The 13,037-nt window shown below is 52.4% G+C and overlaps 1 protein-coding gene across 1 annotated transcript in view; it reads right to left on the bottom strand.

Moving 5' to 3' along the window:
* Positions 1-4,091: 4,091 nt before the first annotated feature.
* SLC41A1 (solute carrier family 41 (magnesium transporter), member 1) overlaps positions 4,092-13,037 on the bottom strand; it is a 17,302-nt gene continuing 8,356 nt past the window's right edge. The window contains exons 3-10 of the mRNA XM_009888215.1: positions 10,279-10,350; positions 9,823-9,967; positions 9,580-9,726; positions 8,671-8,818; positions 8,313-8,392; positions 7,366-7,500; positions 6,267-6,415; positions 4,092-4,584 (exon numbers count right to left, since the gene is read on the bottom strand). Of these exons, the coding sequence (XP_009886517.1) occupies positions 4,399-4,584; positions 6,267-6,415; positions 7,366-7,500; positions 8,313-8,392; positions 8,671-8,818; positions 9,580-9,726; positions 9,823-9,967; positions 10,279-10,350 (1,062 nt within the window). The 3' untranslated portion in view covers positions 4,092-4,398. The remainder of the gene's footprint in view (positions 4,585-6,266; positions 6,416-7,365; positions 7,501-8,312; positions 8,393-8,670; positions 8,819-9,579; positions 9,727-9,822; positions 9,968-10,278; positions 10,351-13,037) is intronic.

Below are 13,037 nucleotides of genomic sequence, written 5' to 3'. Positions count from 1 at the left end.
CCTCTGGACCCCCAAACCCTGCCCTCTGCACCCCCAGACCCTCCCCCATGCATCCCCACATCCCCAGACCCTGCCCCCTGCCCCTCTGCACCCCTGGACCCTGCCCCTGCACCCCCAGATGCTACTCCACGCATCCCTGTGCCCCCAAGCTCTGTCCTTTGCACCCCCAGCCCCCTCCCCTTTGCACCCAGCAGACAACCAAAAAATCCGCACCATGCGGAGGTACGTAGATTTTTAAAGCAATGCTGCACTGCTGTTGGGATTCCTTCAAGGTCTTAAGTTAACGCCAAAACGTTTCTCTCTGTAAGGGGCGTTCAGCAGCTTCCACCATCACTCTTCCCTCCAAACAGAAAACACAACCCTCCCCCCACCCCCAGGAGACCAAGATCTCAAACGTCCCATCCTGTGCCTCAGCCCCGATCTTCGCTGGCTGTGGGAAACGACCCACAACTGGAGGTAGCCCAGCCCGGAGAGAAGTTGGAGCCAGCACAGCCGTGGTGGCGGCTCCCCAGTCCCTGGCGGCACTAGGGCTTTGCTTTAGGAGCCTCCAACGAGCCCCGTGCTCAGGCGAGCAGCCAGGAGGCACAGCCCTACCGAAGAGCCCGCAGCAGCAAATCCCACCGCTGGGGAGGACGGGAGTCCTTCGAAAGCCGCTAATTCCTGCAAAATCAGGGGCTGCTGAGCGTGCCCCCAAAAACGTGCAGAACCCTTTTGTCCCACATACCTTAATCAACAGTCACAGGCAGAGAGGCCACAGGCAAGCCAGGGCAGGGCTTCTGTACACAGCGAGGGCCGAGAACAAACACCCACGGTTCACACAGCTGCCTGGAGCCAACCGAGGGCACGGCCGGAGCCAGCCCAGTAATCGGCCATTTATACTAATCACAGTTTGCCTCGTGCGCAGCACCTTATTTGATTTTCTTAACTCTCATTCCACTGCGTATCAAAAGAGTTTCGATGCAAACTAAAATAAGCTACAAAATGTGAGAGAGAGACCTTCAACCCACTAGAGAGGCGTAAGAAGGAAAGACACCACAGTCCACATAAATAAATGTCATCTTTATTTAACCAAATATAATTTATCAGTTAAGTTTACATCTGTCAATTCAGTAATAGGAACTATAAATAATTAAGACAGTCTTTTTCCTTTAATAAAAAGAGTAAACCAGTATTTTTCATTTGCAGTCAGCTGTATAGTAGGCATGCGTTTGAGTGCAACTGGTGGGAAGAGTTTTTGACCATCGATATTCTTCAATTTTAAATTAAATTCTTCCCTGACCTACTCCCCGCACGCAGCTTAGACTTTATATAAATGTACAGACACCACCAGCCCAGCAGCGTGATAGGTCTGGGTCACCTCTGGGTCTCTTGATTTTACAGAAGACCACAAACGGTAGATTCTTCCTCCGGGGAATCTTTTCTTGGGGAGCTAAATAGTGATGTGACACCTAAATGACCAGGAAAGTTTCTCATATATCTATCTATATAAAAGATTAAGTGTTAATGGAAGGAAGCCTCAAATCTATTCCTCAACGTTAGGCAGAGAAATCAGGTGAGCAGCAGAGAATACTCCAGAAGTCCCTGGGCTGAGACTTCAGTACAGCAGGCTCGGAGAGTTGGTTTCTTGGTTTTTTGAACAGAGCTTTGGCCAAACGAGACCTGTGAGAAGTCACGTCACTAGGGTGGAGGGTAGGAGGTTCAGAGCTACTGCCGCAAAGGACGTGTTGCAAAGATGGGGAAGGGGAAAGCAAGGCTGACGTTACAATAGCAAGGGAGAAAGGGGAAAGCAGTCTCAAAAACACATCACTTGCTCTTCTGAGGGTCTGAGAGGGAGCAGCCGGACAGGGCAGGGATCCCACCTCTGCCTCCTGAGCACTACGAACAGCTTTGGCAGCAGCAGGAGAACGCAGCATGCACCCACCAGAGCAGGAAAGGATTCTTCTACAGCTTCAGAGAGGTCCTTGAGCAGGCAGGAGCCTGACTACCATTTGGTTTGAATACAGCTGCTCCTGCGGCTTTCCAGAACTGATTTCCCACTCACTAATCCCCACCTTCCTTCCCAACACGCTCGTCTCCAGAGTAAGGACCACCTCTGCAACCAGCTCTCCGGGCTGGGACAGTGCCCGACCCCAGACTAACTTTGCTCTTGACTTGGACCATAAGGGGCACGTTCAGCTCTGTCCTGGGGGAGGCGGGAGCTGTTCCTCACGAATCGCTCCTTGCCTAAAAAGCAAAACTGTCTGCGCTGAGGCAGAGCTTTGCAGAGCTCAGCTTGTTCTGGCGGTGTCCAGAGTAACAAATAGATCTTCCGACCTGGCTTTATTTCACATGAAGCAGCACATCGCACCATTTTCCAGCGGAGCAGAGATGCCCAGCGCTGCTGCTGGGACACACAACCAAAAGGAGAAGACAAGCACTGGTTTGTATGAGAAACACACAAGTTAACCCCAAAGGAGGAAGTTAGGTCAGTCGAGGATGGTCGTGTTCTGCTGCGACGAACGCGCTTAAAGCAAGAGGGAAAGCACAAAACCACAAATCCAGCAGCGTTCAGGTTCTGTTCTGGAGCTGCAGATAAGTAGGACGGGCAGTGTTGAGACCAGGAGCAGAACTGCAGCACTCGGGGCCTGCACAGACAACTAAAATGAGGGCTCTGCTGTCATTTCGGGATGAAGATGTAAAGTGCCACTACGCTGAACACTGTCGGCATGCCCCCAGTGTTTGGGAAGACACTTTGGGCAGTGCAGCACTGAAATTAGGCTCCATATAGGATATACTGCATTTTCCCCACCCTTGACAGATGTTAAGAGCTTTCCCCCCATGTGCGCTTATGCATTCAATTTCTATTCATGCATTAGAGCACGTTTAACAGCGCCGTCTGCCTGAGCACATCATTTAAACTTGGTGTAACTGGGTGAAATTTCCAAGTCGATAAGACCTGCTTACATGAAACTGCACTCAGTTTACCGAATCGATTTATATCCAAATGGGAAAACTAAACAGCGTTGAGTGCCAGCAGCATTCAGGAAGATCGTTTACAAACGCCTTAGTCACACAGCCAGAACAGGTTTTTCTCTCATTACGCCGCTGCAGACTGCACGAGAGTCCTTCCAACAGGCACTAGCAGCCGAAGAGAAGGCGTCTCAGCCATCGCTGCGCTGAGCAGCACAAAAAGCAGCGGGGAAAGAAAGAGAGCAGGGAGCCCGGCGCTCGCAGTGCTCGGTCAGCGCTCGCAGGCTGGCTGCAACCCTGACGCCCCATTTCACACGCCTGCTCAAGGGCAAGCGGGTGCCTTCGCTACAGTCCCGTACAGAAAGCTGCACTAAGGACCAGGGCTTCAGAAATCTGACTGTGCCCACTTCCATCCTCCCCTCCAGGAAAGAAAAGTCAAGTGAACTGAGCAGGCTGCCATGAAAATAGCGCTGTGCCCATAGCAGCACAAAGCAGCTCACACGCAGCGTCCCTGATGGCGTCAGCAGATCCTCCAGCAGAGCAGTGGCAGGCAGAAGGGAAGGACGGAAGGATGGATGGAAGGAAGGATGGATGGGGAGAGCTCACGGCCTCTTCATACAAAGTGCAGAGCGCATCCCTTTGCATGCAGCAGTAACTGAACCCTGTTCACGATGGGAGGCAGAACAAGCAGTCTGCAGTTTGAGATGCCACCGGATGGTTGGCAAAAGGGAGCGTAACTCTGTCAGCAGAGACCAGCCTGCTCACAGCCAGATTTCAGGGCTCTGCATTCCTCAAACCCGAGAACACTCACTTTCCTTGTGGGCACACGGGAATGGGTCTTTTGGCATAGAGGACCCTTCCTCACCACCTTCACTAATCCCTCTATCGTAGAGTCTCGTGCTTTGGACACTCGGCACAGCAGGGGGATTCAGAGAGCAAACGTGAGAGAGAAGGGCGACAGGGCAGAGAAGACAGGAGGTACCCCATGCCCTCATCCATGAGGTTGTACTTTGCTAGGAGGTGCCTGTTCAGCATAATAAATCTGAACCTTACCTCCAGTATTTAAAACGCTTATGAAGCGAAAAAAGCAGCCCTTCACCTCTAGTGACCAGGACAGGGTGGGCTCCTGTGTGATCTGACTGATCGGTATCTTCACTGTAACCTTGGTTCAGACATAACTACTATGAAATTGCACTTGGTGATTGTCTCGTTACACTTTTTTTTTTGTCCTTCCTAAAACTAGATTTATTTTCTGTACAAACTTGGCTTGAAATATAAACCACATAAAATTCCCATTGAAAATAATGAGAATCCAGTATCAAAGATGAAGTCTCAAGAGAGACAGGGTGGGGGGAGGAAGCAAAGGAGAGCAAAGGTGGAAGAAAGGAAACAGCAACAAGAAAATCAAAGGAGGAGGAGAGCTGTGAGAAGCGGGGGCAGCAGGGAGAGCTAGTCTCCCACATCGGAGTCCCGGTCACCGATGAGCCAGAGGACGTGAAAGCTGAGAGCGAGAAGACCTGTTCCAATCAGGTCCCCCAGCGCTGTCAAGTATGGGATGGAGAAGTTGTCAGGATCGAGGTCCCTGCCCCACATCCAGTGCACCATCCAGTCAGCAATGTACAGAAGAATGAGAACCTGGGAGGCAGGAAGAAAAGAGCCACATCAGCCACAAATCCTGACCGCTGCAAACCCAGTCTTCACGGAGCATCAGCTGGGGCAACTCCAGCTGGGTGAGCCAGGCTCGGCCCGAGGGCACCCCCTCAGCCCGGGGAACAGAGCTGGTGGAGGGCAGAACCGCCTCGCGGAGTGCTGCACTCCAGGCATTTCATGCAGGCTGCATCCCCAAAGCAACAAATACAGCACAAAAAGGAACTTGGGGAGTTTCAGTGGGCCCCCAGGCATCCAAATCCCCTGTGTCCGGAACAGCCTCAGCCCTATCCTTTAGCTTCACACGTCACTATCAAATTTAGGCTTAGAAGGGAGAATACCGGTATGCAAACACCAAAAAGTCAAAATTTTGCATCTTAGTTTTCAGATCTAGCCAGAACAAGCTTGAAGAGATGTGGGGCAAAGAGGGGACTTGGAAGCACGCAGGATGCTCAGGAAGGGACAGCAACGCCTGGCTTCCAGAAGTAAAAGAGCAACCGCCCAGCAGCTGAAACTACGAGAGCATGAACAGCTCGAGGCTCGTACCAATATCTAGAGACTGAAGAAATCCACATTGGACCCTCTCAAGCCTTACATCTGGGACAAGGATTTGAAGTGGCCACAGGCCTGTTGCTAATGCCTCTGGTGTCTCCAGGGCTGGGAAGGTCTCGCTCAGGACACAGCCGAGCTCAAGACCACAGCAGTCAGCACACGGCGGTCCCTCTGCCACCGGCTCCCTCCGTGGTGCTCCCAAGCCTGCGGGCTGCTCGCAGCGGGGGCTCTGCAGAGCGGCTGCGAGCGGAAGCCCCCTCCAAGTGCCCAAGCACCCAGCAGGAGTTCACAACCTAAATTTAGCCTCCGGGATGACAGCTGTCTGCTCTCGCCTCTGATGGATGCTCTGACTCATTTCCTCACACTGGCCTCGGTTGTTGATTTTAGGGGACGTTGCAACCAGGCACAGCTTCCACGAGCGGATGGGGGTGAGCAGGGGGAGAGTGCAGCTGAGCTTAGTAGGAAACTCCCTAACCCGAGTGTCTCTCCCCGTTCTCCAATGCAGGCAGCCAGACTGCTGCAAGTGGCCGCTGGATTTCTGCGGCATGGATACCGCGGGCTGCGCACATCCCTCAGAACAGCCATCGCTGTGGGCTCACACAGCTCCTGCCAGGAGCCCGGGAGCGCCGCACCGCAGAGCTGGCAGGTCTCTACCCTGCAGGGCAGGCAGGGAAAGGGCAGGAGAAGGCACACAAGGTACGTGGTCCCTGCAAATTCCACATCCTGTTTTCCTCACCAGCAGTTTTAAAATTGCTAAAGCACCTTATATGACAGATTAACACACAAGAGGTAAACACTTCTGCTATCAGAAGGACTTAAAAGAGACAAAAGACAGATTCAAAACTTGCCAAGAATGGTCGGAAGGAAAAATTGTGTGTGCAGGTATCAACAAAGATGGATTTATTCAGTTTGATATCGGCTCATTTGACAAATACAATCTACTTGGCATACCTCTCCCCAGCCCATAAATCTCTTACCTAGGGACAGGGTATAATGCTGTGCCTTCAGCAGTGTACCTACAACTTAACTGGCTGAACAGGTCCCCACTGCAGATGACACAGCAGTGTCCCCTTACCCCAGCCCGAGGGGTTACAGCCCCCGGAGGGGCTCCAGCTTACCTGGAGAAGCGCCGCTGTCATGTAGAAGACTATGAAGATCAGGGTGAGCGTGGTGTGTCCCCCTTGCATGGAGCTGATGGTGTATAGGAAAACCAAGTGTCCGGGCACCACTAGAAGAAAAAGCACACGAGCCGAGCGGGAATTCACATCTGCAAGGAAACAAAGATGGAGTTCAGGCATAAGATGGGCTTGAACACACAGCAGCTCTGCAGCCTCCCTGGGCTCCAGGGGACAAGGCAGCACAACTATGGTCACACCAGAAGCAGGGACCAGCACACTGGAACTTCAACCCCACACTGCAGATTTCGGCTGGAAGGCAGCACCCTGAATGATGACCCAACTGTCAGGACACCCAAGGATGCTGCACCAAGCTCAGCAGGAGACCACCTCTGACAGTGCTCTGTACAGAGCTGTCAAGAATTTACCATGAATGTCGAATTTCCTCAGAGCTCTGCCTGTACCTTGTCTGGTGATCCGTTTTCTATCAGATCACCACCACACTGGAGACCTCTCAGCCCTCCTTGCTCTTCAGGGCCAGCGTTGGCCCAGAAGGCCAGGACCCAGGCTGCAGGCTATCAAGCCTCTGTAGGAAGTTTGGAGAGTAACAACCTCTGCCCACACTCTGTGCTGGAATGCAAGTTTGGGCTGCGCTCTGCCATGCAACTGCCACAACCAACATTGCTGCTCGGGAGCCTTCCAAGCCAGCAGCTTTCTGTAACTGCAGCTCTGTAAGCCCAGCAGAGCCGCAACACTCCAGCAGCCTCAGGGCAGGTTTCAGTATCCTGCACACATCTGGAAAAAGTTTAGAGGGTGGAGGATTGACAGATAGTCAGGGCATGGGACTTCTGCACCATGTTGTCCTCATCCAGCAGGGCTACGTCCTCTCCCAAAGCGGCTTTGCTAAAGGTCCGGCCGTCTCTAGAGGGCAGCCCAGGCCAAGAACCAGCCACATCCGTGAGCTGACAGTTGCCTCCAAGTAGACTTCAGCCACCATTTCCCGTGACACTGCTCCAGCGACTGCCAGTGAGGAGTTCAGCCAGCCGACTGCAGCAACTCCTGCTGGCAGAAGTCAATATATTTCAACACCTGACTTGGATACCTGAGCTGAAGAAAGTGCTGCAAGGGCTGGGACACTTGCGAGGGGCTGTTTCGGAGTTCTCTCCAGGCATCCCGCTCATGTGCAGGTAAGTGGAGATGCGACTGGCCTGCACTGCCACCAGGTTGCCACCCACACCTGTAGACAAGGAGAGAGCAGCAAGATGATGTCTCAAACACTTTAAAGAGCTGTTTTCAACAGCCAGCAGATCTGGAATTGCCAGGTGCTGGAATAATGTAGGACAGTCTATTTTTGACCCAAATTCCACTTTTGCAGGATGTAAAGAGCTGAGACAAAGCACACTGTTCTACGGTTTCCCCTTAGGCCCCTTAGTAAAACAGATGCAATTCTATTACTGCAACTCTGATTGGAAGAAATACGTGAAACAAAAAAAATGACAACTCAGCCTCCAAAGCAGACACAGGAAGTTTAAAGCTACTATTTTGTGCATGAGGCGTAACGACACTGTGGAACCCACTAGCACAAAATGCACTGGCTCAGAATTAACTCCATTTATTGCCAAAAAAGTAATAAACAAAGGAGTTTCCCTGGTTCATTAGGCAGAAAGAAGGTCAAAGCTTTATAGCAGAAGCAATTAAATTTCCTGATTCTGAGTTGCAAATCTAAATCTTTATGTCACCAGGTGCCACAAGGCACATATCTTGGAAGATGGTGGTCTTCCACCAGCCAGGAGGCATCAGGAAATGAAGACAGTTTTTGTTGGGTCCCTGGAAAACTTGTCTTTTAGGCTACAGCCTCCCAGACCAGTCACCCTCGGGTGAAAGGCCAGCACCAGAGGGAGCCATGCTGCCGTGAAGCCTGGGTCTAACACCCTGTCTCACTGGCAATCAAAAGTCTCCTTAATCTGCCTGAAATAAGGCACACGGGACAATTCCACTGTCTGCCAAGAGCCTCCAAGAGCTGCAATATCAGAGTGGAGAGGAACTCACCGTTAATAACTGGTGTGAAGACAGCCATCCCAGCGAAGTTTGGATCTGAGACCGTTCTGTCCAAAATTAAACCCCCAACACTGCGGAGGGAAGATGGAAGAAGTCAGTGCTGAAAGCTCATTAGGGAATACTCAGACAGAGCACTGAGGGTTCTCTCTGCTGCAGTGTGTGCACCCAGGGGTGATACATACACCTATCACAGCTACATGATTGGTTGTTGCACATGATTTTGAGCCTCAATATTTGATAAGACAGGACAGTTTTAGCAGGATCTTTTCTCATTGCTGCCAAAAGCCACCAGAGATTAAGTCTCCTAACTTGCAGTTTACTGCACCACAGAAACCAAAAGCAATCCTACCTGCTAATAGCCATTGCGATAATGACTGGCTCCCAGCCAGAGTACAGCACCTCCCGAGTTGCCGCATTCTTCTTGGCAATGATGATCCAGATGGGCAGCAGAGCTATGAAGAAGGCGCATACCAAAGGATTCACGTAGGCTTTGCTCTCTGAGGGGGAAATAAGCACAGGCAACAGATCAAGGACGCATCCCGCTGCAGTGAGGCAGAGTGCTACTTCAGCTGAGCTCATCTGCCTACAGACCACTGTCATCCCTGGAGTCAGAAACTCCAATAAGGGCAGGCAAACTAGACCAGACCAGCCTCAGCTCTGCAGGACACAGTATTTCCTTCTCCTGGTGTACTCTCAGGGGCTTTATCAACAGATCCGATTGAAATATCTTCAATTTCAACTGCGCATTCCCACTTCCCACTCCTGGGCAAGACCTCCCAGTGTTGCTTCACCTTTGGCTGAACCTGGCTGAGTCACATCCCCTGCATCCCCGCCGCCGGGGAAGGAAGGTGGAGGGGAGGGAGGAGGAAGTCTAGAGTCTACAGCTGCAGCTCCGCACCGAGGATCCCCAGCTGGCGCTGACAGTACAAAAGATGAAATCCAAAAGTTGCCTTTTCCCACTGCTTTAGGCACAGTCAAGCCCCCGATACTTGGAAGGTGACAACCTTTCCCTTACCACTTTGCCTGGTGAGAAGAAAGTATGCAGATCACTGCCAAGACTGCAGCTACAAGGCAGTAAGAAGGTCCATTTCCTCCCCTTACCACTTCTGACTACGGCTCACTAACTGAGGCAGCTCCCAGGCCAGGCATCCTACATACCCCGAGAACAGGAAGGGTAAAGGAAGAGAATGAATCGCGAGGGAGATGCTGCACACGTGGAAGGACCAAGGAGAGACAAAGGCCTTTTGGCGCTCCTCACCCAGCTCTTTGTACAAGCCCCAGCTGATTCCTGAAAGCAGAGCCAGGGTGATGAGATCCCCCAGGCTGGCAGCAATTGGTGTGGCGACGTTATCAGGATTGATGCCCATCTTCCTGGATCCGATGATGACCCCGATCATAATCATGCCTACAGCCAAAAAGAGGAAGAAAACAGAATGAGGCCAAGGGGATCCCAGCATTTTAGGAAGAGGTGCATGGAAGGTGTGCAGGGTCTGCCTCTCACCCAGAACAAGGGAAGCAATGAAAGCAGTAGCCACACTGCTGGCACAAAGCAGGACAGCATGGTCAATGCTGAAGTGCCCATCTGGGATCCATCCGAATATCACTGCTGCGATCGAGGCCAGGAAGCCAACCACAGTAGCCTGAACCTGAAAATAAAAACTAGACAGTCACCAAGGGGACTAGAGAGCAAAATGCTCCCAGGGTGAGGGAAGAGGGGAACACCACCCAGGGTACCATTTCAGGCAGATTACATCCAGCAGGGAAATCCCAAGTCTAACCTATAGGGCAAACTGTTATGGTGAGATGACTATGGGACAAAAAGGTGCTGTTTGCCTTCTCATTAGATCTGCAATATTGACATATTGACAGTCAACAGCAAACCCCAGGCATTTAAACCTTCTGACACTTGTCATAGTTGGGGTTGCACCAACTACCAACATTTCCAGTTTCTCCTCACCTGTATCAGAGCCATGTTCCCTGTTATCATCCTCCAGAGCTCTTTGGGTGTATCCATTTGGCCAATATTAGCCTGCAAGACGACATCGCAACATCATTAAAAACTGACAGTATTTGCAGTTGCTCCCAGTCAAACTCTTGCCTTCCAGCTATGCAAGTTTGTGCCAGGAGCAGGAGAGAACAATGACCTCAAACCCTTAGCAGGGTGCACTTAGCAGGGTGCACTCCTTACAGGAGTGCAATTCAGTAGAAAAGACGCGTGTGTATGTTTGCGTGTACAACTGGGGCACAGCTCTGCAGTAACACCCCGGGCTGTGACATGCAGTTCTGTGAACATCACTTGGGCTGTACACTCTGGGTAACTATAGGGTCTCTTCCAACAGTTACTCTGGTCTTGTACTCCAAAACACCAAAGCTGTTCCCGGTTTCCGCACCTTCTCCTCCCCAGCTGCAGGAATGGGCTGACGCTCTCCTGTGCGGCAGGAGCGGAGCCAGACCCACCGCAGAGGGGGTTTTGAAGGGAGTGTAAAGGGGAATCGACGTCAATAGAACGTCTGATGAAAATCTTGCAAAAGCAACAAGATATACTTTGTCCCCATGCAGAGTCACGCACTGTGGCTTATTTACTCATCGAATTCACCCCACTGGTGACGAAGCCAAGCCTGGCTCAGGCCCAGTCGGGTCATGCTGCCCCTCATGTCAGCCAGCCGAGGGGGGAATAGGGGTACACTGACTCTCAGGTCAGCTGCGTGCCCCGGCTCCGATACGGAGCAAGGCCAGGGCAGCATCACGTGGGCAGAGGAAGCTGGCAGCGAGAACTACTGTTTCGGTTAAAAGCTGAGTAAACAAGGCTAATGCCACGTGGAGACCTACTGAGTAGCGGGAAGGAGCCATGGCACACGGGTCATCTGGCACCGCGACAACCGCGGGAGATGCTAATCAGACTAACCAGAAGAGATGGAAAGTTGCTTTAATTCCCTGGCGTACAATCCAAAATAACCCAGCAGAATCACTGCAGGTTGCTGCTTACTGCAGAGCATAAGGGTTCTGCTCTTCCCTAGCACTTCTAGGTCTTTGAGGAAGGCTGGAAGAATGGATAAGCAGAGGGTATAAGCTTAAATCCAACCTTGTATTATTAGAAGCTGATGAACACGAAGAAACAAGGGAGAGGCTCAAACAACCTGAAGTGGTAAAAGGATGTTGCAGTTACTGGCTGACAGCATCAAACTCAAATTTCTGCACAACACCACAGCAGCAATTTCTTCCCCTCGGGTTTCCTTGCTGGTCTCCACAAAAAAAAAACCCCAAGAAGTCAGTGATCAACTAATCCTTCTGCTCTCCTTACTGCACGCACTTGAGAGAACTGCTGGCTTTCTTCAACCAGCACTGAGATGGGCCCATCTCTGGAGTGAATTATTCTGGTCAGTTTAGTGGAGAGGGGGAACGAATGGGGGAAAACCAACAAAAAGTTGACTGGAGTAGCACTGGGCACATCCAGCACAGGAATTTGAGCTCCATATGAAGCCTGACCTTAAAATTCCAACCACATGGCAATTAGGTTGGGATTAACATAACCTAGCTGTAGTCACCGGCAACAGGATTTTAATCCTTTAACTAATGGGAGAGTTTTGCTTCTTAATTGAGAAAGGAATTTCTGAGGTGCCTTAATGCAGCACTAATTAGAAACCCGCAGTCTGAGAAACCACTGCGGGCTGCTTTCCTGCGGAGAGAGCACGAGACCCACACCGTGAAGCCCTGGTCAGAGGGGAGCTCCCTCCGCACGCCCGCACGTGGATCCCCCACGCTGAGGGAAGAACAGGGCAAGAAAAAAAAAAAAAAAAGGAAAATCCACGAGATCGCCCTATTCCACCATGCCCAGATACAAGGAGGGAGAGTGCAAAGCAAGGGGACTCGTGTAGAAGCAGCCCAGCCTCCTTCCCTGCCAGGGCAAAGGAAAGCAGGGGACAAAGCCTGGGTGGTGGCCCATGAGGCTAATGCCACCCCATAGTCGTCAGCTCAGGGGCAGGAGGTGGCACCAGGAGACCAAGCTGGTGCGAGGGCAGCAGCCGCTCGGTGCGGGCGAGCCGGACGGGTGCTCTCTGCGCCAGTTCCCTCGTGACCCCGCTGCAGCCACCAGAGCAGATCGGGGAAAGTTTTGCATTCCTGTGACTTTCTGCACAGTCCCGTTTCTCTGCCAAGCCTGCCCCAACGTTGCCCCGTGCCACCCCCACAAGGGAAGAGGACGGAGAAGTGCCATGCTGCCTTTGTCCCAGGAGAGCCAAGCACTCGCCCCGGTAAGCCCGTGCTCAGAAAGTGCAAGCTGGCCAAGGCCAAGCGGGGAGAACGGCCTGTGTCGGGGACAGCAAGGATCCTGACATGATCCGAACAATAGAGAGCGAATAAAACAAAGGGATTTGTTTCCCAGAACGAAGGGGCAAACAAAGCTCGGCCTGCGACACAAGCTGCAGCGCTCAGCCTCCGTCCCCGCCGGCCCCGGCCCCGCAGCACAGTGGCAGCGCCATGCTGTCCGTGGCTTCGTCCTCCCCAGCAGCGCCCGGGGAGAGGAGAGCGGCACTGGGGGGAGGCAGCCACGGCCCAGCTTTCGCCAGGTAACGCTGGCACGGCCATCCCCCGGGCAGCTCAGCGCCGGGCTCCTTCGGAGAATGGAGAGCGAGGGCTGAATCCAAGGAGGAGGTGGTCCCCACCGTCGGCAGGAATCGGCAGGCAGGGCCGGGGGGGCAGAAACACAGACAAAGGCGT

The sequence above is a fragment of the Charadrius vociferus genome, unplaced genomic scaffold (assembly GCF_000708025.1).
Source record: "Charadrius vociferus isolate BGI_N301 unplaced genomic scaffold, ASM70802v2 scaffold266, whole genome shotgun sequence".
Taxonomy (NCBI): Eukaryota; Metazoa; Chordata; class Aves; order Charadriiformes; family Charadriidae; genus Charadrius; species Charadrius vociferus.
This window is presented reverse-complemented; position numbering and strand designations above follow the sequence as displayed.